Here is a 22,211-nt window from a genome sequence, read left to right on the forward strand (position 1 = left end):
TCTAATCCAGGCAATATCCTGGTAAACCTCTTCTGCGCCCTCTCCAAAGCCCCGACATCCTTGTGAGAATGGGGGCGAATAGAACTGTATGAAATTCTTCAGATGTGGTCTAACTAGTTTTATAAAACTGTGTTACGAACTGTAACGTTTTAGAAACGAAACAGCAGCAATACAGTTCACACCGGAGTCTGGTTTTGATGTTAAAACCACTTATTTATTAGTATCTACTTATAGTAACTTAACGAAATAAAGGAAAGGTAACAGTGTTATGTGTAAATATAACTCCCAAACTATCGAGCCTGAGGGAACAAAGCTTAGAGTCTTGAGATGGTAAAGTAGGAAAGTTCAGTAATCCCCGGAATAAATGATGGGAGAGAGATATTTGTAATCCAGGGTGAAACGTAGAGAAAAGGCCGTTACTTCGAAATAACCGTCGTCGAAATTTTTATCCGTTGAATCTGTCCATATACGAGTTATCAGCGAAAGTGACCTGTCACAGTAATACCGTCTATCAGGGGTTACCGCACAACATACCCAGGCAAGGGTTAACACAAGTAACAACCGCACACATTCGTTGTGGTTCCGTGTACCGATGATCAACCCAGTCTTGTGGGCCGAGGCGAGTTCCAAGCCTCAGCTGCGACTAACTGAAGCTATCAGCTTTTCCACTCACACTCTCTCTCTCTCTCTCTCTCTCTCTCTCTCTCTCTCTCTCTCTCTCTCTCTCTCTCTCTCTCTCTCTCTCTCTCTCTGTCTGCAGATCGCTCACTCTCTCTCTCATGATTAATCCACAGTTAGCGCTGTCAGCCTGTGCATGACGTCATAGTCCCGCCTCCTCACGCCGGCGCTCTTAAAGAAACAGTCACAGTACGACCGCAGGCTCGTAACAGCTGCAACACAACTTCCCGACTTTTGAACTCAATGCTTCAACTAATAAAGACAACCATGCCATTTGCCTTCTTAACCACCCGATCAATCTGTGCAGTCTCTTTCAGGGAGCGATGAACTTGGAGTCTGAGATCCCTCTGATCATCAACACTGTTCGGGGTTTTGCATTTAACAGTGTACTGTCTCATACATTCGACCTACCGAGCTGCCAAGATGATCATCACTGATCAAATCTCACTGAGATTTCTCAGATCCTGTTGAATTTATTGCCAAGTGCACAAGTACGGGAAGGTACAGGTACAGAGAAACACTGACTTGTGGCAGCATCACAGGCAAGTACATTCGGATAACACACAGATCACCAATTATATGATTCTCTGTCAGTAACTATCTATTATCTATAAACATGTCATTAACCGTATTTTAAGTACAGTACGTTCTGTCATGATCAATATTAAAATGTGCAATAACAGACTTGGAAATGTTGAATTTGGTCCCTGTTTCCATTCCTCCTGTAATCCACAACCAGCTCCTTTGTTTTTGACACAATGAGGGAGAGGTTGTTTTCTTGACACCACAGTGTCGGGGTGATGATGCTTCTCTGTCGGCTGCCTCGTTATTATTTGAGATTAGGCCAGTCAGTGCAGTGTCGTCAGCAAATTTAATTAGCAGATTGGAGCTGTGGGTGGCGACACAAGTCATGGATATACAGAGAGTAAAGGAGGGGGCAAGGAGACATCCCTGTGGGGTATGTGTGCTGTGGGTCAGAGAGACAGAGGTGAGGGAGCCCACTCTCGCGATCTGACAGGAAGTCCAGGATCCAGCTACACAAGACAGGGTGAAGGCCGAGGTCTCTGAGATTCTTGTCGATACTTCTCGCCTTCGTATGGCTACTGCTCTGCCCATGACTGCAAGGAACTGCAGAGAACTTTGGAGAGCAGAGAACATCAGAGAAACAAGCCTCCCCTCCATGGACTCTTCCTACACTTCCCCTGCCTCGGAAAAGCAGGCCATGTACTCAAAGATCCTCACAACCTGGACATTCTTGCTGCAAACCCGCTCCCCCATCGGGGAAGAGATACAAAAGCTTTAAAGCGCGAACCACCCGGCTCAAGGTCGGCTTCCTGTCTGTGGTTATAAGCCAAATGAATGAAAAAATGTAATCGACCTCACAGTGTAACTCGACGTGACCCTGCACCATATGTCTATCTGCACTGCACTTTCTCTGCAGCCATAATGCTTTGTTACAGTTATTGTCTTGTCATATATCAACTCAATGTACTGTCGTAACGTATTGATCTGTGTGGATGGTACGTCAGGCAAGCTATTCACTGTAGCTCAGTACATGATATGAATAAACAATATCCCCATTTTAATTGTGTGGAAATATTAGACAGACTGAGCTTCTGCTTTGGAAACTCAGAAGGAAACTTAACTGACTGTTGTAATTTCTGAGGAATGCAAATAAATGGAAAAGGCTTCAATCTCGCATTACGATCTGCGGTAACTGGGATCAGGTGACCGGTGGTGGGTCTCCCATATCAATATCAGGATCAGGTTTAATAGCACCGGCATATGTCATGAAATCTGTTGTCTCTGCGGCAACAGGAGAACCTAATTCATAACAATAGATTTTAACAACTATGAATTACAATAATATACATATTAAATCGTTAAATTATATAAGTAGTGCAAAAATAAACATAAAAACTAAACTCTTTTAATTGTGTGCAAATTCTGGAGCAAAGCTTAACTGAACTGTCCACATTGATGAGAAGCTCAGAAAAATAGTAAAGGCTAAATTCTCATATGAATGGGTCAGGCATCCAGAAATATTGGCTGCACTTTGGCAGGGACAAACAGTGGAATAGACCATAAGTCCATAAAATATTGGAGCAGAAGTTGGCCATTCGGCCCACCGAGTCTTTCCGTCATTCAATAATGGGCTGTTCCAATTCTTCCTGTCATCTCCACTCCCCTGACTTGGTCCCATACCCTTTGATGCGCTGGCTAATCAAGAAGCTATCTATCTCTGCCTTAAATACACCCAATGACTTGGCTTCACAGCCACTCATGACAACAAATTCCACAGATTTACCACCCACTGACTGAAGTAATTTATCCGCATCTCCATTCCAAAATGGACGTCCTTCAATTCTGAAGACATCCCCTCTTGTCCTAGTATCCCCTACCATTGGAAATTTACTTTGCCATATCTAATCTTTAATGGTCTTTTAACATTCAGAAGGTTTCTATGAGATCCCTATTATTCTCCAGAACTCCAAGGGACACAGCCCAAGAGCTGTCAGACCTTCCTCATATGGTAAACCTTTCATTGCTGGAATAATTCTAGTGAATCTTCTCTAAACCCTCTACAATGACAGTATATCATTTCTAAAATAAGGATCCCAAAACTGCACACAATATTCTGTGTGATCTCACGAGTGCCTTACAGAGACTCACCATCGCATCCCTGCTCTTAATTCAACCCATAGAGACTCTACACCTTCCAGTCATATGTCATCTCCATCCAATGATTTAATATTGTACACAGGGCCACACCACTTCCTGTGCCTACTCCCCTCTCTTTCAGATACACCGTACATCGTTGGACTTCCAGCTGCAAATGGCCGCCATTCTTTAGCCAAGTTTCACAGATAGCCACAGCGTCATGTTTGCCAATCTGTAGCTGGATTTCAAGATTGTCCATTGTATTCCTGATGCTGCGTGCATTCAAATACAGCACTCTCAGTCCAGTATGTGCTGCTTTCTGTTTTAATTGCACAATGACTCTATTGCCCTGTAACTCATGCCACTGGTTTTGATTAAGCTTCATCTCCTGCCTGTTCTTTCTATAATCTCCGTTGCACGCCATCTTTGATTTATTTCTGTTTTCCCCTTCCTCAGCCCAATCACTCCGGGTCCCATCTTTGTATACCTGTCTGGACACGCCCCTCTGCTGACTGCTCTTCCTCCTTCCTCAGTCACCTACTCCTGAGGTTCAATAACATTGCTGACTCTGAGTTTACCACCGTCAAATGCCAGGAGGGACATAATAATAATAATAATAATAATAATAATAATAATAATAATAATAATAATAATAATAATAAAAGAAGAAGAAGAAGAAGAAGAAGAAGAAGAAGAAGAAGAAGAAGAAGAAGAAGAAGAAGAAGAAGAAGAAGAAGAAGAAGAAAAAAGTTTCTGGTGGCAGCCGTGTAAATAAAATGTGATCTAGCGTGTCCAATCCATTAATAATCTTACCTGTTTCATTCAGATCCCCTCTCATCCTTCTAAGAATGCGAAGGAGACAGACAAACTGAGCCAAGTCACAGACTGATGAAGGGGAGGAATGATCCATTTTGATACAGAGAGGGAAGCAGAGAGTTTGATATTGTCCCTGATGCCGGAACTGTAGCCAGTTAGAAGATGAAGTCTTGTTCCTCCAAATTGTTTTGAGCTGTGACAGTGTTTTTATCAGAAGACACAATGGAGACTAAAATTATCTGAGTTGAAATGTTGTCCTTCTCCCAGTGACGTGCTTTGTAAACTTTCAACAGTGTAGAAAGATCAAGGGATTTGTGTATGGGAATCTCAAACGTTGTTTCCGCTGTATCTGTCAGTTCACCAGCGCTTGAATGTCGCCGATCCTTGAATGTGGGGGCGGAGATACGGGAGAAGACAGCGCCCCACTCGCTGCAAGACAGCCCGATCACGTGTCCGTGTTCGTGATCTGATTGGATACATTGCCACGACGTTGATAGCAGTGTGATGTCATTCACTGACGAAGTGTCTCGACCGGAAAAAATGACAGCTCGTTTCAACGGATGCTGAGTTCATGCAGCTTGTTTGTACGTGTTTATGTCATTCACTGGCTCTCATTTTGGAAGGGATTCAATCGGCCATCGCAGATACACCAACAGCTTCGCACTGGGAAGCGACCGTTTACCTGCTCCGTGTGTGCGAAGAGACTCATTCAGTTAACCCACCTTGTGATGCTCCGGTGAGTTCACAATAAATAGAGGCCACATTTCTGTCCTGAGTGAGCAAAGAGTTTTACTCAATCATCCCAGATGCTGCAACAGCAGCAACTTTACATCAGGGAGGAAGTTCAAATCAGCTCCGTGTTAAATGTTTAACCATCACGGTGACTGAAGGCAGCTGCAGGTTCATGAGGGACTGTTACTGTCGGATTCTACAGTTCTTTCAGCTGCTCATCGCACCCAGGACTGAACCCTGGTCACTGAGCATTGGAAGAGTCTGTTCTGCTGATGTTAACCTTAAACTGGACTGATGTTTAATATTGTGGATCTGTGAAAGATAAACCAGTTCTGTTTCAAATCCCGTGTCTCAGGTACTGACTGTCTCTGCCAGACTCAGAATGTACACTAGAGAGGCCCATGTTTCTGTTCCATATCAGTATTTAGAAATATATCCCTGCCACTCCCCATTCAATCTCCCTGTGATTACCGGTTGCAGCTAGTCGCCACTCTAGGAGATTTCCCTTGAATTTCATAAAATCATAGAAATCTACAGCACATTACAGACGCTTTGGCCCACAATGTTGTGCCGACCATGTAACTTACTCTAACTCTGCCTGGAATTACCCTACCGCATAGCCACCTATTTTCCTAAGCTCCATGTACTTATCTAAGAGTCTCTTAAAAGACCCTATTCTATCCGCCTCTACAACCGTCGCTCGCAGTCCATTCCACACGCACACACACCACTCTTTGCTTTAAAACACTTACCCCTGACACCTCTTCTGCGCGTACTTCCAAGCAGCTTAAACCTCTGCCCCTCGTGTTAGCCGTTTCTGCCCTGGGAAACAGCCTCTGGCTATCCACACGACCAATGCCTCTCATCATCTTATACACCTGCATGAATTCCCTGCATGATTTTCTCCAGGCTGAATAAGACGATGACCTCACTGTGGGTTTGATGTTCTTCAGGGCTCTGGACGAAGTTGGTTAAACTCCTTCTTCCCTGCTCTTTTCAACGTTTTGGGTCATTTTCACCAATTTTAAAGGACTGTGCCTCAGACAGCTGGGTTGTTGCAATTGTTACGTACCAGGAGCAACAGATCACTAATGGAGTCTGGTTTCGATGTTAAATCCACTATCTTTACTAGTATCTACTCCAAATATAAAAGATTAAGCGAAATAAACAGAAGTTAACAGTGTAATGCGTATATGTAGCTCCTAAACTATCAAGCTTGGGAAACAATGTTTAAAGTCTTAAGATGGTAAAGTAGAAATGTTCAGCAATCCACGGAATAAGTGAGTGAAAGGGGAGATTTGTAAATCCACATGAAAATGTAGAGAGAAGGCAATTACGAAGAATTCCACACACATTTCACGCTGGGTAAACGAAATAACAGTCGCCGAAGATCTTATCCGTCGATTCGTTTCGAAATTAACTTCAAAATATCACCAGGTGACAGTGACAGGAATATCGTCTTCAAGTGGTTACCACAGAACACCCCGATTCCAGGTAAGGGACAACAAAAGTGATAGTACAGGATACTCCAACAAAACCACACATATGGATTATACGAAGTGACAGTCACACATCCGTTGTGCACTGCGTGCTGATGATCAACCCAGTCTTTTGGGCTTGGAGAAGTTCCAACTCGTAGCAGTGAGAAGCTGAAGTTCCAACAGCTGCTCTCTCTCTCTCTCTCTCTCTCCCTCTCTCTCGCTCTCTCTGACGTCACAGTCCCGCCTTACTCTGGCACTTAAAGCGACACTCAAGTAAACGAATCCGCGGTTTCGTAAAACAATGCACCTCTAAAGTCTGACAGCAGACTAGTGAATGAATCTTCGATGGAGCAGAGTCAGAAACCAGAGAGTTGCCAGCCTGAGTCAGGGCTTTGGGGCTCCGGAGAAGGATGCCGTCCAGAGTTTACGAGGAGGAGGAGGAGGAGGAGGAGGAATCAGACCAGCAGCATGCGGCTACAAAGGAAAGATCAGAAACATTTGGAAACTGGCTGACCGAAAAAAAAGGTGGTTAAGTTCTGCAAAATACTGGTGGAAATCAACAGATGAGGCAGCAAATATGGAGAGGAATAAACAGTCAACGTTTAGGCCGAGCCCCTTCAGTATGCCTAGACTGTGTACTCCTCTGCTTAGTTGCTGCTGAACTGCAGAGCTCCTTCAACATTTTGTGTGTGTACGTCTCTGTATTTCCAGTAACTGCAGAATCTCTCGTGTTTCTTTCTGCGTTAAAACAGCTGCTGATTTTTCTATACACACGAAAAAAAATGAGGTATGGACATTGAACCAGTGCTTGCTGAAATGTTTAATGGCGTCGTGATTACCCATAAGGACATGCGTCACAGTTTTCGGCCGGCGCTGAAGCACCGATCGAATGAGCAGGCGTCAGGGCTGTTAACGTCACTCTGTACACGTATGCGCGCAGTACAGAAAAGGCCTTGGAAAATTTCAATGCAGGTGAGAGTTATTCTCCATTCAGCTAATTTAAACTCCGACTTCGGGACAATGACCTTGAGGTGCGGCCATTATGGCCCGCAATCCCGGGACAGTCCTGTCTTTTGTTTCCCTCTCTGTCATCCCCACGATCCGTACACGGGCCCCGGGGAGCTTAGGGCTGATGAGAGAATGGGAGCCAATGCATCTCTCAGACAGAGCTGAGCTCCAGCTATCTGAATGCAAGGATTAGGAAATCGGAGAAAGGGAACTTTTTTTTACATCAGCTGTGAGAAAGCCACCTTTGTTCTACCTCCAATCCTTAATAAGAAAAAATCCACAGATGTTGGAAATCCAAACAACAAACACAAAATGCCGGCGGAATTCATCATTAGTACACTTTTCGATGGTCGCTGCCTGGTCTGCTGAGTTCCTCCTGCATTTTGTGTGTGTGTTGCTTGTTCAAACTCCTCTTGTTCTGGACTTTTCTACCGGTGAGAAGATATTTTGTCCCATTCTCTCTGGGTACATAATGATATCAAACAAGTAGCTTTCACATCTGGAATGTGCCAGACTCCAATGAGACGGACTACATTGCCATCAATGAGTTCACCACCATCTGTCACCTGGGAGAGGATTCATGGGAAATATTTATGTACACTACAGAAACTGGTGATACATGTGTGCATTGTGATGATGCAAAAGTTGCTGGAGAATTTGCAAGTGAGAAGAAATGGCTTGATATTTGGAAATCTGACTTTTTAAAGCATATATGTCAAACTCAAGGCCCGTGAGATAATATCTAATTACTATTAAAGCTGGCCCCAGTAATCGAAGAGCCTATGGCGTATGATATGGCTAATGCTGAGTTTATTCAGGTACTAGGTTTTCAGGGTTTTTAGTGTTTATTCGGCAGTCTTGCTTGGCAGTCTTCTTCATAAGAAACCGAATTTGTAAAGAAAAACACTTTGTAGTTATAGCAGAGGCTGAGACACATGAGAGCAGGCTGAAAAAACGGAGGCAACGAAAGCTGCGTTCACACGCGTCCGACTGATGCAGTATGAAGCTGCATTTTGCTCAATCCGGCCCGTGACCTAAAATGAGTTTGACACTCCTGTTTTAAAGCATCATTTAGCAAGCCAACCAGATATTGACAATATGCAAAGGCTTTGGTGAGAAAATCCTTCATTACCCATTCCAGGCCTGCTACATAGGTTGTGTGAGAGTGCAGATGAACTGGATCAAACCCAGAAGAGGTCAAATTTCCTATCGACAGTGATTTGCCAGCTGTGAAAATGAATTCCTCTCTATATTAAATTCACTGTGCGCATGTTGTCACTGGGTAAAAAAATGCACAGTACAAGGTTTATGTGCACAAGGGTCATTACAAATTAGAGGGGACATTGGTGGGAAGGTGGGGAGACCTCCAGTGTCCCTGATGCCCTCACCTACAAGATGTGCATCCAGCTGCAGCTTGTAACCCTGCACTTCAAGGAGCTGGAATTTGAAATGGGTGAATTCCAGATCATCCAGCAGTTGGAGGGGGTGATAGATATGACATGAATATGGGTAAGTTACACCCAAGGTTCAGGACACAGGACACTGGGTGAGAGCCAGGAAGGGGAATAAGGTTAAATAGCAGAGTACTCTTGTTGATATCCCACACAACAACAGTAGACCACTTTATTGGGGGGAATTACCTGGCAAAGGAAAGTCAAATAGCTGATAGGGGATTCGTTAGTTAGTGGAACAGAACAACAGGGGATGAATATCCTAGTGGTAAGGCTTGCTGGTGGGGGGGAGAGGTGATGTGGTTACAATAAGCTGTAGAAGGTATGGGAGTCAGAATGACAGAACAGATAGTGGAGAGGGTGAATTGAGTTGACTTTATCACATACATACTTCATAAACATGAGGAAAATGCAATTGTATCAGCATGAATTAATCAGTCTGATGGCCTGGTTGAAGATGATATCCCGGAGCCTGTTGGTCCTTTTGCTGTGGTACTCTTACCTCGATGGTCACAGCAGGAACAGTTTGTGGTGGTGGTGAATTTGGCCTGTTGTTCCCTGATATCCTTTGGGCCCTTTTTACACACCTGTCTGTGTAAGTGTACTGAATTGTGGAAAGTAGATTGTGCAATGTATAATTTCCTTGTTTATATTTAGAGCCTTTTTTAGGTGTATAAAATGATGAGGGGTATTGAGCGTGTGGGTGGCCAGAAGATTTTTCTCCAGGGTTGAAATGGTTAACACGAGGGGGCATAGTTTTAAGGTGCTTTGAAATAGTTACCGAGGGGATGTCATGGGGTAAGTTCTTTATACGGAGAGTGGTGGCTGGGTGGAATGCACTGCCAGTAGCAGTGGTCCAGGCAGGTACAATGGGGTCTTTTAACAGACTCTTAGATAGGTACATGGAACTTAGAAAATTAGAGGGCTATGCACTAGGAATGTTCTATGCAGTTTCTACCTTGTCATGCCCTGGAGATGTATCCACCCTAATCTGCCACAGAATAGCAAACAGCTCCTCTTCTTTAATCTGTACAGGGTCCATGATTTTTTAAAAATCTAGGCAGTTACTAGAGTAAGTTACATTGTTAGCGCAACATTTTAGGCTGAATGGCATGGAATACGCTGTAGATTTCGATGTTCTATTTTGAACAGGAAAATAACTTCTCTTCTTTAAACTGTAGAGGGTCCACGATTTTAATGCCTCTTTTCCACACTCCCATAGACCCTGTGTCCATCTCCTGAGTAAATAGAGATGAAAACATATTTAACATCTCCCCCATCTGCTTTGGTTCCACACGTGGATTGCCATTCCAGTCTTCCAGAGGATCTACTTTGTGCCTTGCAATCCTTTTGCTCTTAATCTATCTCTGGAATCCCTGAGGATTATCCTTCATCTTTTCTGCGACAGCAACCTCATGCCTTCTTTTAGTCATCCTGATTTATTTCTTATGTGTTCTCTTGCATTTCTTATACTCCGTAAGAACCTGCCTGCCTATCCCTGTTATGCAATTCCATTTTGTCCTTCACTAGGGTCTCAATATCTCTTAAAAACCAAGGTTCCCTACAGTTTCTACCTTTTCCTTTTATTCTGACAAGCACATACCCACTTTGTACTATCAATATTTAGATTTGAAGGCCTCCCATTTACCAAGCACACCTTTTCCATAAAGCAGCCTGTCACAGTTGCCAGATCCTGGTGTCATAATTCCAGGTGTTGATCCATCCCTGAACACATCTGCCTGTCCTACACTGCTCCTTGTATTGAAATATACAGGGGTCAGCATAGTCACTGCACCATTCCTGACTTTGTCTGCGGACAGAACAACAACTGTCTCCAAAACCCCTCCACCCTCTGTTCCATTATTCCGGCCCCCTGCAACTTTAGTTTAACCCCCCCCCCCCCACCTACGCCCTCCTCCCACCATGCAGCTCTATCACCCCTTTGACTTTCAGCACCCAAATCTATAAATAGGAGGTGCATACCAGGTACAGGCAGATAAGAACAAATGGGGTACTTATGAAGTACAGGAAATTCAAGTGAACACTTATGAAAGAAATAAAAGAAGGCATGAGGTTGCCCCAGCAGACAAGGTGAAGGAGAATCCTCAGGGATTCTGCAGATAGGTTAAGAGCAAAAAGATTGCAAGGGAAAAAATTAAACCTCTGGTAGATCAGAATGGTAATCCACATGAGGTAACAAAATAGATCGGTGTGATTTTTTGCACATGTGCAGGAACCGGATATATAAGTATTTGGATAGTTGTGGATTGATTAAGGATAGACAGCATGGCTTTGTGCATGGTAGGTCATGTCGAACCAACCTTACAGAGTCTCCCGAGGAAGTTATCAGGAAATTGGATGAAGGCAAGGCAGTGGATGTTGTCTGCATGAACTTTGGCAAGGCACTTGGCAAAGTCTCATATGGGAGGTTGGTCAAGAAGGTTCAGTTACTCAGCATTCAAGATGAGACAGTAAATTGGATGAGACAGTTTCTTTGGGAGAAGCCAGAGTGTGGTAGCAGATGGTTGCCTCTCTGACTGGAAGCCTGTGACTATTGGTGTGCCAGAGGGATCAGTGATGGATCTGTTGTTGTTTGTCATCTGTATCAGTAATCTGGATGATAACATGTTTAGCTGGATCAGCAAATTTGTGGATGACACCAAGACTGGGGGTGTAGTGGACTGTGAGGAAGACTATCATGGTTTACAGTGTGAACTGGACCAGCTCGGAAAATGGCTTGAGAAATGGAAAATGGAATTTAATGCAGACAAGTGTGAGGTGTTGCACTTTGGTAGGACCTACCAGGGTAGGTCTTACACAGTGACTGGTCGGGCTCTGAGGAGTGTTGTAGAAGAAAGGAATCTAGAAATACAGGTTTTCTCTGAAAGTGGTGTCACAGTTCGATAGGGATGGAATGAAAGATTTTGGCACATTGGCCTTCGTGAACCGAAGTACTGCGTACTGGAGATAGATGTTATGTTGACTTTGTACAAGATATTGGTGATGCAGAATTTGGAGTATTTTGTGTAGTTTTAGACACCAACCTGCAGGAAAGATGTAAAAGAGTTTGAAGGAGTTCAGAGAAAATTCACAAGGATGTTGTCAGGTCTGGAGGACGGGTTATAAGGAGAAATTGAACAGGTCTGGGCTTTATTCCTTGGAATGTAGAAGATTAAGGGGAAATTTTGATGGAGGTGTACCACAATTGTGAGGGCTATAGATGAGGTAAATGCAAGCTGGCTTTTACCACTAAGATGGGGTGGGACTACAACCAGAGGCCAAGTGTTAAGGGTGAAAGGTGAAACTTTAAGGGCAATATGAGGGGAAACTTCTTCACACAGATGGTCATCCGGGTGTGGAATGAGCAGCCAACACAAGTGGTGCATGCGAGCTCATTTTCAACATCTAAAAGGTTTGTATATGTACCTGGATGGTAGGGGTATGTGAGTAGACAATTTAAATAGTTCAACACAAACTAGATGGGCCAAAGGGCCTGCATCTGTGTTGTACTTTTCCATGACTGACAAGAACCTTAAATAATACTAACATTCACTTGAATTCCTTTTAACAGCTGTGCATACCAACCATACATCTGAGTAGGAGATATTTACATGGCATTAAAACTGGCACTTTAAATTAACAGTACCGAAAGGAAAATCCCAGCTGCATGTCAACAAAGCCTATTTTCATGAGAGTGTTTCAGTTACTGTGGGGCCAGGCACCCATGCAGCTCAATGGGAACAGGGAATAATACCAATGGAGAGAGTCAAACTGATCCAAGTAACAGTTTGAAGATGGAAAAAATGCCCCATTCATACAGAGACAGGAAGAGCATCAGAGAGTTTGATTTCAGATACCAGCACTGTGCCCAGTTAGAAGATAATTTCTCTCTCCAACTTGGGTTGTACCTCGCTGTAACAGTGTGATGACAGATCACACCTTGACAACTATAGTGATCTCATCTGAAATGTTGTCCTTCATTCGTTGATGGATTTTGTAAATCTTTTTACAGGTTAAAAATGACAAGGAATTTGTCCATGGGAATTCCAACAAAACACACCAGTTTTGCTGTCTCTGTCCAGATATTTAAGAACTGGAGCAAGGGATTCACTCGATCATCTTTCCTGCTCAGACTGTGGGGAGGGATTCACTTGATCATCTGACTAACTGGCATGTCTGTCATTTTACACAGGGGGTCCCATTCATCTGCTCAGAAAGTGGGAATGAATTCAGTCTGTCATTTCAACTGAAGGTACATCAGCAAGTTCATACTGGGCAAGGCCATTTACCTGTTCTGTGTGTAAGAAAGCATTTAGTCTGTCATCCCACCTGTGGACACACCAGTCAGTTCACACTGGGCAGAGGCTGTTCATCTGAATTTGTGGGGAAGGATTCACTCGGTCATCTGACCTAATGGCTCACCAGCGAGTTCACACTGGGGAGCGGCCGTTCACCTGCTCGGACTGTGGGAAAGGATTCACTTACTCATCTAAGCTGAAGGTACATCAGCGAGTTCACACTGGAGAGAGGCCGTTCATCTGCTCGGACTGTGGGAAGGGATTCACTCAGTCATCCACCCTACAGAGTCACCAACGAGTTCACACTGGGGAGAAGCCATTCACCTGCTCAGACTGTGGGAAGGGATTCACTCAGTCATCCACCCTACAGAGTCATCAACGGGTTCACACTGGGGAGAAACCATTCACCTGCCCAGACTGTGGGAAGGGATTCACTTTATTATCTCACCTACAGAGACACCAATCAGTACACACTGGAAAGAGGCCATTCACTTGCTCAGTCTGTGGGAAGACATTCACTCAGTCATCCCACCTACAGAGTCACCAGCGAGTTCACACTGGGGAGAAGCCGTTCACCTGCTCAGACTGTGGGAAAAGATTCACTTGGTCATCTGATCTACTGAGACACCAGCGATTTCACACTGGGGAGAAGCCATTCACCTGCCCAGACTGTGGGAAAGGATTCACTTTATTGTCTCACCTACAGAGACACCAGTTAGTACACACTGGAAAGAGGCCGTTCACCTGCTCAGTCTGTGGGAAGGCATTTACTCAGTCATCCCACCTACAGAGTCACCAACGAGTTCACACCGGGGAGAGGCCATTCTCCTGCTCAGACTGTGGGAAGGGATTCACTCATTTATCCGAACTACAGAGTCACCAACGAGTTCACACTAGGGAGAAGCCGTACACCTGCTCAGACTGTGGAAAGCATTTCACTAGATCATCCACCCTATTGGCACACCAGTCAGTTCACACTGGGGAGTGGCCGTTCACCTGCTGTGAATGTGGGAAGGGATTCACTCGGTCATCTCATCTACTGAAACACCAGCGAGTTCACTCTGGGTAGCGGCCAATCACCTGCTCAAACATTGGAAAGAGATTCTCTCAGCCATCTCCACCAAATGAGCATCAGTGAATTCACATTGGGGAGAGGCTGTTCACCTGCTGTGAATGTGGGAAGGGATTCACTCAGTTATCTAACCTTGTGACACACTACTGGGTTCACACTGGGGAGAAAGTTTCAATAAGCTGCATGCTGGATATTTGTCCAGCACCATTGCTGAATGTAATTTCGAGAGTGACTGTCGGTGCTGAACTCTGCAATTATTGCTGCTGCTCACCACACCCAGTTCTGCACCCTGGTCACTGGGCACGGGAGGAGTTTCATATAACCATATAACAATTACAGCACAGAAACAGGCCATCTTGGCCCTTCTAATCCGTGCCGAACACTTACTCTCACCTAGTCCCACTGGCACACACTCAGGCAATAACCCTCCATTCCTATCCTGTCCATATACCTATCCAATTTTACTTTAAATGACAATACCAAACTTGGTTCTACCACTTCTACTGGAAGCTCGTTCCACACAGCTACCACTCTCTGAGTATAGAAATTCCCCCTCGTGTTACCCTTAAATTTTCGCCCCCTAACTCTCAACTCATGTACTTTTGTTTGAATCTCCCATGCTCTCAATGGCAATAGCTTATCCACGTCAACTCTTATCTATCCCCCTCATAATTTTAAATACCTCTATCAAGTTCAGCCTCAACCTTCTACGCTCCACAGAATAAAGACCTAACTTGTTCAACCTTTCCCTGTAACTTAGATGCTGAAACCCAGGTAACATTATAGTAAATCTTCTCTGTACTCTCTCTATTTTGTTGACATCTTTCCTATAATTCTGTGAACAGAACTGCACACAATACTCCAAATTCGGCCTTGCCGATGCCCTGTTCAATTTTAACTTTGCATCCCAACTCCTATACCAATGCTCTGATTTATAAAGCCCAACATACCAAAAGCTTTCTTCACCACCCTATCCACATGAGATTCCACCTTCAGGGAACTATGCACCATTATTCCCAGATCACTCTATTCTACTGCATTCTTCAATCCCCTACCATTTACCTTGTATGTCCTATTTGGATTATTCATTCCCAAAATGTAGCACTTCACACTTCTCAGCATTAAACTCCATCTGCCATCGTTCAGCCGACTCTTCTAACTGGCCTAGATCTCTCTGCAAGCTTTGAAAACCTACTTCATTATCCACAACGCCACCTACCTTAGTATCATCTGCATACATACTAATCCAATTTACCACCCCATCATCCAGATCATTAATGTATATGACAAACAACATCAGACACAGTACAGATCCCTGAGGCACAGCACTAGTCACCGGCCTCCAACCTGACAAACAGTTATCCACCACTACTCTCTGGCATCTCCCATCCAGCCACTGTTGAATCCATTTTACTACTTCAATAATAATACCTAACAATTGAACCTTCCTAACTAACCTTCCATGTGGAACCTTGTCAAAGGCCTTACTCAAGTCCATATAGACAACATCAACTGCTTTACGCTCGTCAACTTTCCTCGTAACCTCTTCAAAAAATTCAATAAGATTTGTCAAACGTAACCTTCCATGCACAAATCCATGTTGACTGTTCCTAATTAGACCCTGTCTATCCAGATAATTATATATATATATACCATATCTAAGAATACTTTTCATTAATTTACCCACCACTAACATCAAACTGACAGGCCTATAATTGCTAGGTTTACTCTTAGAACCCTTTTTAAACAACGGAACCACATGAGCGATACGGCAATCCTCCGACACCATCCCTATTTCTAATGACATTTGAAATATTTTTGTCCCCTGCTATTTCTACACTAACTTCCCTCAAGTTCCTAGGGAATATCCTGTCAGGACCCGGAGATGTATCCACTTATAGATTCCTTAAAAGCGCCAGTATTTCCTCCTCTTTAATCATCATAGTTGCCATAAATTCCCTACTTGTTCCCCTTACCTTACACAATTCAATATCTTTCTCCTTAGTGAATACCGAAGAAAAAAAATTGTTCAAAATCTCCCCCATCTCTTTTGGCTCCACACATAGCTGTCCACTCTGATTCTGTAAGGGACCAATTTTATCCCTCACTATCAATTTGCTATTAATATAACTGTAGAAACCCTTTGGATTTATTTTCACCTTACTTGCCAAAGCAACCTTGTATCTTCTTTTAGCTTTTCTAATTTTTTTCTTACATTCTTTATATTCCTCGAGCACTTTATTTACCCCATGCTGCCTATATTTATTGTAGATATCTCTCTTTTTCCTAACCAAGTTTCCGATATCCTGTAGCGGGGTGCTACGCGCAGCGCTGAAATTACGACACGGAGTCGATAAACTGCAGCCACAGAATAAGTTTATTTCAAAAACACAGTCTTGCTTTAAAGCCTGTCTCCCCCACTCGATACTTCGAGAGGCACGTAACTGAAACCCCTTGAGGCTATCTCCCTTTGTCTCTGACTCTGGCTAATTGTCAGCCGGTTCGAGTGAGCTAGTAATTGGGTCACCACAATCCTTTAAAAACTATGGCTCTCTCAAATTTCTAACCTTTACTTTCAACCTAACAGGAACATAAAGATTCTGTACCCTTAAAATTTCACCTTTAAATGACCTCCATTTCTCTATTACATCCTTCCCATAAAACAAATTGCCCCAATCCATTCTTTCTAAATCCTTTAACATCTCCTGAAAGTAGGGCCTTTCTCCAATCAAAAATCTCAACCCTGGGTCCAGTCCTATCTTTCTCCATTATTATATTGAAACTAATGGCATTGTAGTCACTAGACCCGAAGTGCTCCCCAACATATACCTCTGTCACCAGGCCTATTTCATTCCCTAACAGAAGATCCAACACTTCCCCTTCTCTAGTCAGTACCTCTATGTATTGCTGCAAAAAACTATCCTGCACACATTTTTCAAACCCTAAACCATCCATCCCTTTTACAGTATGGGCTTCCCAGTCTATGTGGAGAATTAAAATCTCCCACAATCACAACCCTGTGCTTACTACAAATGTCTGCTATCTCCTTGCAAATTTGTTCCTCCAATTCTGGCTCCCCATTAGGTGGTCTATAATACACCCTTATGTATTACTACACCTTTCCCATTCCTCAATTCCACCCAACTAGACTCTCTAGATGAGCCCTCTAATCTATCCTGCCAGAGCACTGCTGTAGTATTTTCTCTGACAAGCAAAGCAACACCAGCCCCTCTTGTCCTTCTGATTCGATCACACCTGAAGCAACGAAATCCAGGAAAATTTACTTTTCAATCACACCCCTCCTGCAACCATGTTTCACTGATAGCAACAACATCATATTTCCAGGTATCAATCCATGCTCTAAGCTTATCCACCTTTCTTACAATGCCCCTAGCATTAAAATAAATGCATTAAAGAAATTCTCCACTTCTTCCTCTCTTTTTATCTCTAACAGTACAAAGAACTTTAGTCTTATTTTTCTTCCTTCTCCCATACATCTGTTCCTAATCTCTGGTTCCCCTCCACCCCCCCCCCCCCCCAGTATCTAGCTTAAATCCACTGGAGCCTCTCTAGCAAACCTGCCTGCAAGAATATTTGTCCCCCTCCAGTTCAGATGTAAAACGTCCCGCTGGAACAGGTCCCACCTTCACTGGAAAACTGCCCAATTATCTACAATTCTGAAGCCCTCCCTCCTGCACCATGTCTTCAGCCACGTGTTGATCTGCAGTATCTTACTATTTCTAAACCCACCTGCACGTGGCACTGGTAGCAATCCTGAGATTGCTATCCTGGAGGTCCTGTCCTTTAACTTAGCACCTAGCTCCCTAACTCACCTTTCAGGACCTCCTCACTCTTTCTACTCATGTCATTGGTCCCTACATAGACCACGACATCCGGCTGCTCTCCCACCCTCTTGAGAATACTGAGAACTCGATCCGAGATATCATGGACCCTGGCACCAGGAAGGCAACAGACCATCCGGGACTCTCGATCTCTTCCACAGAACCTCTTATCTGCCCCCCCCCCCCCAACTATCGAATCCCCTATCACTACTGTTCTCCTCTTTTCCTTCCTTCCCTTCTGAGCTGAGGGTCCAGTCTCGGTGCCAGAGACACAATCACTGCAACTTGTCCCTGGTAGGTCATTGCCACCAACAGTATCCAAAACGGTATACTTGTTGCTAATGGGAACAGCCACGGGTGCTTTGCTCTTCCTGTCTATTCCCCTTCCCTCTCCTGATAGTCACCCAACTACCTGTCTGCTGACTCCTAGGGGTGACAATCTCCCTGAGACTCCTGTCTATTTCTGGATCTGCCTCCCAAATGATCCGAAGTTCATCCAGCTCCAGCTCCAGTTCCCTAACACGGTTTGTCAGGAGCTGCAGCTGGATGCACCTTTTGCAGACAACAGTGCTTGCCCTGACTTCCCACATGCTGCAATCGGAGCACTCAACTGCCCTAACTGCTGCCTCCATTACCTACTCCTAAACTAATTAGATCAGTTAAAGGTGCTTACCCGGCCTTACCTCACTTGGAGTTAAGCTCGTTCTCAGCCTCTGCTCACTATTTAAATTCTCCCGCTGCCACACGGGCCGACGTTTTATGCGCTTACGCAGTTGTGTCCCGTTCAAACCACGCCAAAGCCTGACTGAGCCAAAGCCGTCCCACTCTGCCTCAGTCCACTCCGACGATGGCCACTGTATATGGCGGTCTTTCTTTTTAAAACTTTGGCGTGCTGCGTCACACGCCTGTGCAGTCTAGCGTCTTTGCCCCGATCAGTTAAAAAAAAACAGCTTCTCTCCGAGCTTCTTTTACCTCTTCCCTCTCCGCCTCATGCCGTGATTTAAATAACCATTGAAAACTTCCTCTCCTTTTTATACCTTTGGCGCGCTACGTTTCTTCTGCAGACTGAAGAAGCCGAGCTGACTGAAATTCTGTCTGCGATGTCCTTCGCCCCTCTAATCTCTGGGCTGAGGAAGAATGACATTGGTAGTTAACCTCCTTAATCTCGACTCATTTCCATATTATGGGTTATTTTCTCCTGAGAAAGCACTCCTGTCCTCTGAAGACTGAAAGCAGAATGGGAAACCATCAGTTGGATGTTCCAACGAAGCAGGGACAGAAACCAGAGGCAGGTCTGCACAGGGCAGAGTTTGGGGCTCCGAACGATGGTCGGGGTAAGTTCGTATGATGAGGAGAAGGGAATCATCAGCTGGGTGTGGCAACGAATGACAGAGTAGCAACATTTGGAAGCTGATTGACAGAGAAAATCTTTTGGTTGTCTGACTGATAACATAAACAATACCCGTGGTGAGGTGCTCCACTGGTTGAGGAAGATGTGTGTGTTGGGAATGGTTTTATCTATTCAGGGAGTTGTTCCTGCTTGTTATCCTGTAATATTATTAATGGCCTCCTAGGTTCCCCAGCGTTTTGTGTATGTGTTGCTTGGATATGTAGAGTCCACTGATTTTCTCCTGTTTTTGAAAAGAGCAAAAGCGGGGTTATATAATATAGCAAGAAAATAGTAGGAAGTCAGAGGATTGGAAAGCTTTGACATAACCAACAGAAGACAACTAAAACACACACACAGGAGAGGCAAGATGAAAAATTGAGGTAAGTGAGCCAATAATATCAAGTATCAAAAGTTTTTCAGATACATAAAGAGTACAAGAGAGGCAAGAGTTGATATTGTACCACTGGAAGATGATGCTGGCGAGTTAGTAATAAAGGAAAGAACCAGCGGCCGAATGTAATAAGTATTTTGTGCCAATCTTCACTGTGTAAGACACTCGCAGTATAACACCATAAGACATTGGGGCAGAATTAGGCCATTCAGCCCCATCGAGTCTGCTCCAGCGTTCTATCATGGCTGATCCCGGTTCTCACTCAACCCCACGCACCTTCCTCCTCGACATATCCTGCAATGCCCTGACTGATCAACAAACTATTAGCTTCTGCCTTAAATGTACCCACAGACTTGGCCCCCACCGCTGTCTGTGTCAGAGAATTCCACAGCTTCACCGCTCTCGGACTAATTAAAATCCTCCTTAACTGCTCTAAAAGGTCACTCCTCAGTTTTGAGGCTGTGCCCTCTGTTATGGCTACCCCCACCATACAAACTGTCCTCTCCTCATCCACCCTATCTAGAGCTTTCCACATTCGGTAGGTTTCAGTGAGATTTACCCCCCACCACCAGCATTTATTAAACATAGGTCAGTGCAGGAGTACAGGCCCAAGGCTGGCAAACGGTCCTCATATCTTAACCCCTTCATTCCCGGAAACATCTTCTTGAACATCCTCTGGACTCTCTCCAACGACAACACTCCTTGTTTGAGATATGGGTCCCACATCCTCTAAGTGCAGCCTAAGTAGTGTCTTCTAAAATATCTACATTATCTCCTTGTTTATATATTCTGATTCACTTTAAATAAATGCCAGAATTGCATTTGCCTTCTTTTCCACAGGCTCAACCTGTAAATTAACCTTCTGGGAGTCTCGCCCGAGGACTCATATTTCCCGCTGTACTTCTGATGTTTGAAACTTCTCCCCAATCAGATAATAGTTCACTATTGTTCCTTTTACCAAAATGCATTATCATACATTTCCTAATATTGTATTCTATCTGCCACTTTTTTGCCCGGTCTTCAAATTTGTCTGTGTCCTGCTGCAATCGTATTGCTTCCTCAGCCGGACCAACACCTCCACCTATCTTTGAATCATCCGTAAACCTTGCCACAAAGCCATCAGTTCCATTATCCAACTCATTGACAAGCAATGTGAAAAGTGGCGATACTATTGCGATACTATGCATGTGACCTATGATTCTCCCTCACAAATTGCAGTAGGAATTCAATCATTTTATGATCCCTACCTTCTATTGGTTCCTTTACATTAACCTCCCTAATAAGATCTGAGTTGTTACACAACACCAGAACTGAGATAGCAGTTCCCCGATTAGGCTCAACCATCAGCTGCTCTAAAAAATCTGTTTCGTAAGCATTCACTCTCTTGTGATCGGACACACATCTGACTTTCCCAATTCTCCTGCAGATTGAGGTCACCCACTACAATTGTGTCATTAAATTTATTACATAAATGCCAAACATTCAGAAGTATCTGGGGCAGAATTGAGGATAAATGCTTCTACCAAGGAGAGAAGGTGTCACTAAAGATTCATTTTCTGCATTCATATTTAGACTTCTTCCCTGCAAATCTTGGTGCTGTTAGTGACGAGCATGGTGAAAGGTTTCACTAAGATGTTGTGGTCAAGGAGAAAATATACAAGGGCAACTGAATCCAGCAATGCTGCAATTTATTGTTGGACACTTAAGCGAGCAACCTCAGATACGGAGTACAAAGGAAAATCATTAACAAAATATTTTTAACTTAGTTGAGCTATTGCAAAGCATTAGCACCATTATGCAATTAAACACATATTCAATAAAAGTTAATTTGTCGTTTTTCCAAATTCCTATGTGATACATGTAGTCTGAAATTCTATTTGTGTTAATCTTCAAGCAGTCTATCATAAACAAAAAAAAATTGAAGAAGCAACACTTTTGAAAAAGATTGTTGTCCAGTGAAATTACAGGACAGTTAGTCTGACTTCAGTGGTCAGGAAGATGTTCGAGTGTATTAAGGGTGAGTTTTTTGGGTACTGTAATTGGGGAGGCATGATGAAGTAGGACAAAGTTAGCAGGATTCCTTTACAGGAAATAGTGCCTCATAAATACCTTGGAATATTTTGAGGAAATAACAGGCAGGATAGATAAAGCAGAGGCAATGGATGTTGTTTGCTTTGATTTTCAGATGATTTTAACAAGGTACGCCATGCAAGGCTGATTGAGAAAGTAAGGAGGCATGGAATCCAAGAGGACATTGCTTTGTGAATCCAGAACTGGCTTGCCACAGAAGGCAAGTTGTAGACGTGGTTGTAGACGTGGCACAGAAGTGGTTGTAGACGGGTCATATTCTGAATGGAGGTCAGTGACCAGTGGTGTGCCTCAGATCTGTTC

The 22,211-nt window shown here is 43.9% G+C and overlaps 2 protein-coding genes and 1 long non-coding RNA gene across 3 annotated transcripts in view; 2 read left to right on the forward strand and 1 right to left on the reverse strand.

Moving 5' to 3' along the window:
- LOC140722306 (uncharacterized) overlaps window positions 1-22,211 on the forward strand; it is a 532,443-nt gene that overhangs the window by 361,050 nt on the left and 149,182 nt on the right. The gene's annotated exons all lie outside the window — the stretch shown is intronic.
- Window positions 1-22,211, reverse strand: part of LOC140722301 (uncharacterized) — a 1,042,646-nt gene that overhangs the window by 28,458 nt on the left and 991,977 nt on the right. The gene's annotated exons all lie outside the window — the stretch shown is intronic.
- LOC140722299 (uncharacterized) lies at window positions 13,090-16,289 on the forward strand. The gene has a single exon (XM_073037088.1). It carries the CDS (start codon window positions 13,241-13,243, stop codon window positions 14,192-14,194), a length of 954 nt encoding a protein of 317 aa, XP_072893189.1. The 5' UTR covers window positions 13,090-13,240; the 3' UTR covers window positions 14,195-16,289.

Source organism: Hemitrygon akajei, unplaced genomic scaffold, assembly GCF_048418815.1.
Source record: "Hemitrygon akajei unplaced genomic scaffold, sHemAka1.3 Scf000074, whole genome shotgun sequence".
NCBI lineage: Eukaryota > Metazoa > Chordata > Chondrichthyes > Myliobatiformes > Dasyatidae > Hemitrygon > Hemitrygon akajei.

Coding starts and splice junctions, on each gene's coding strand:
- LOC140722299 (XM_073037088.1), top strand. CDS start 13,241: ATGGCTCACCAGCGAGTTCACACTGGGGAGCGGCCGTTCACCTGCTCG.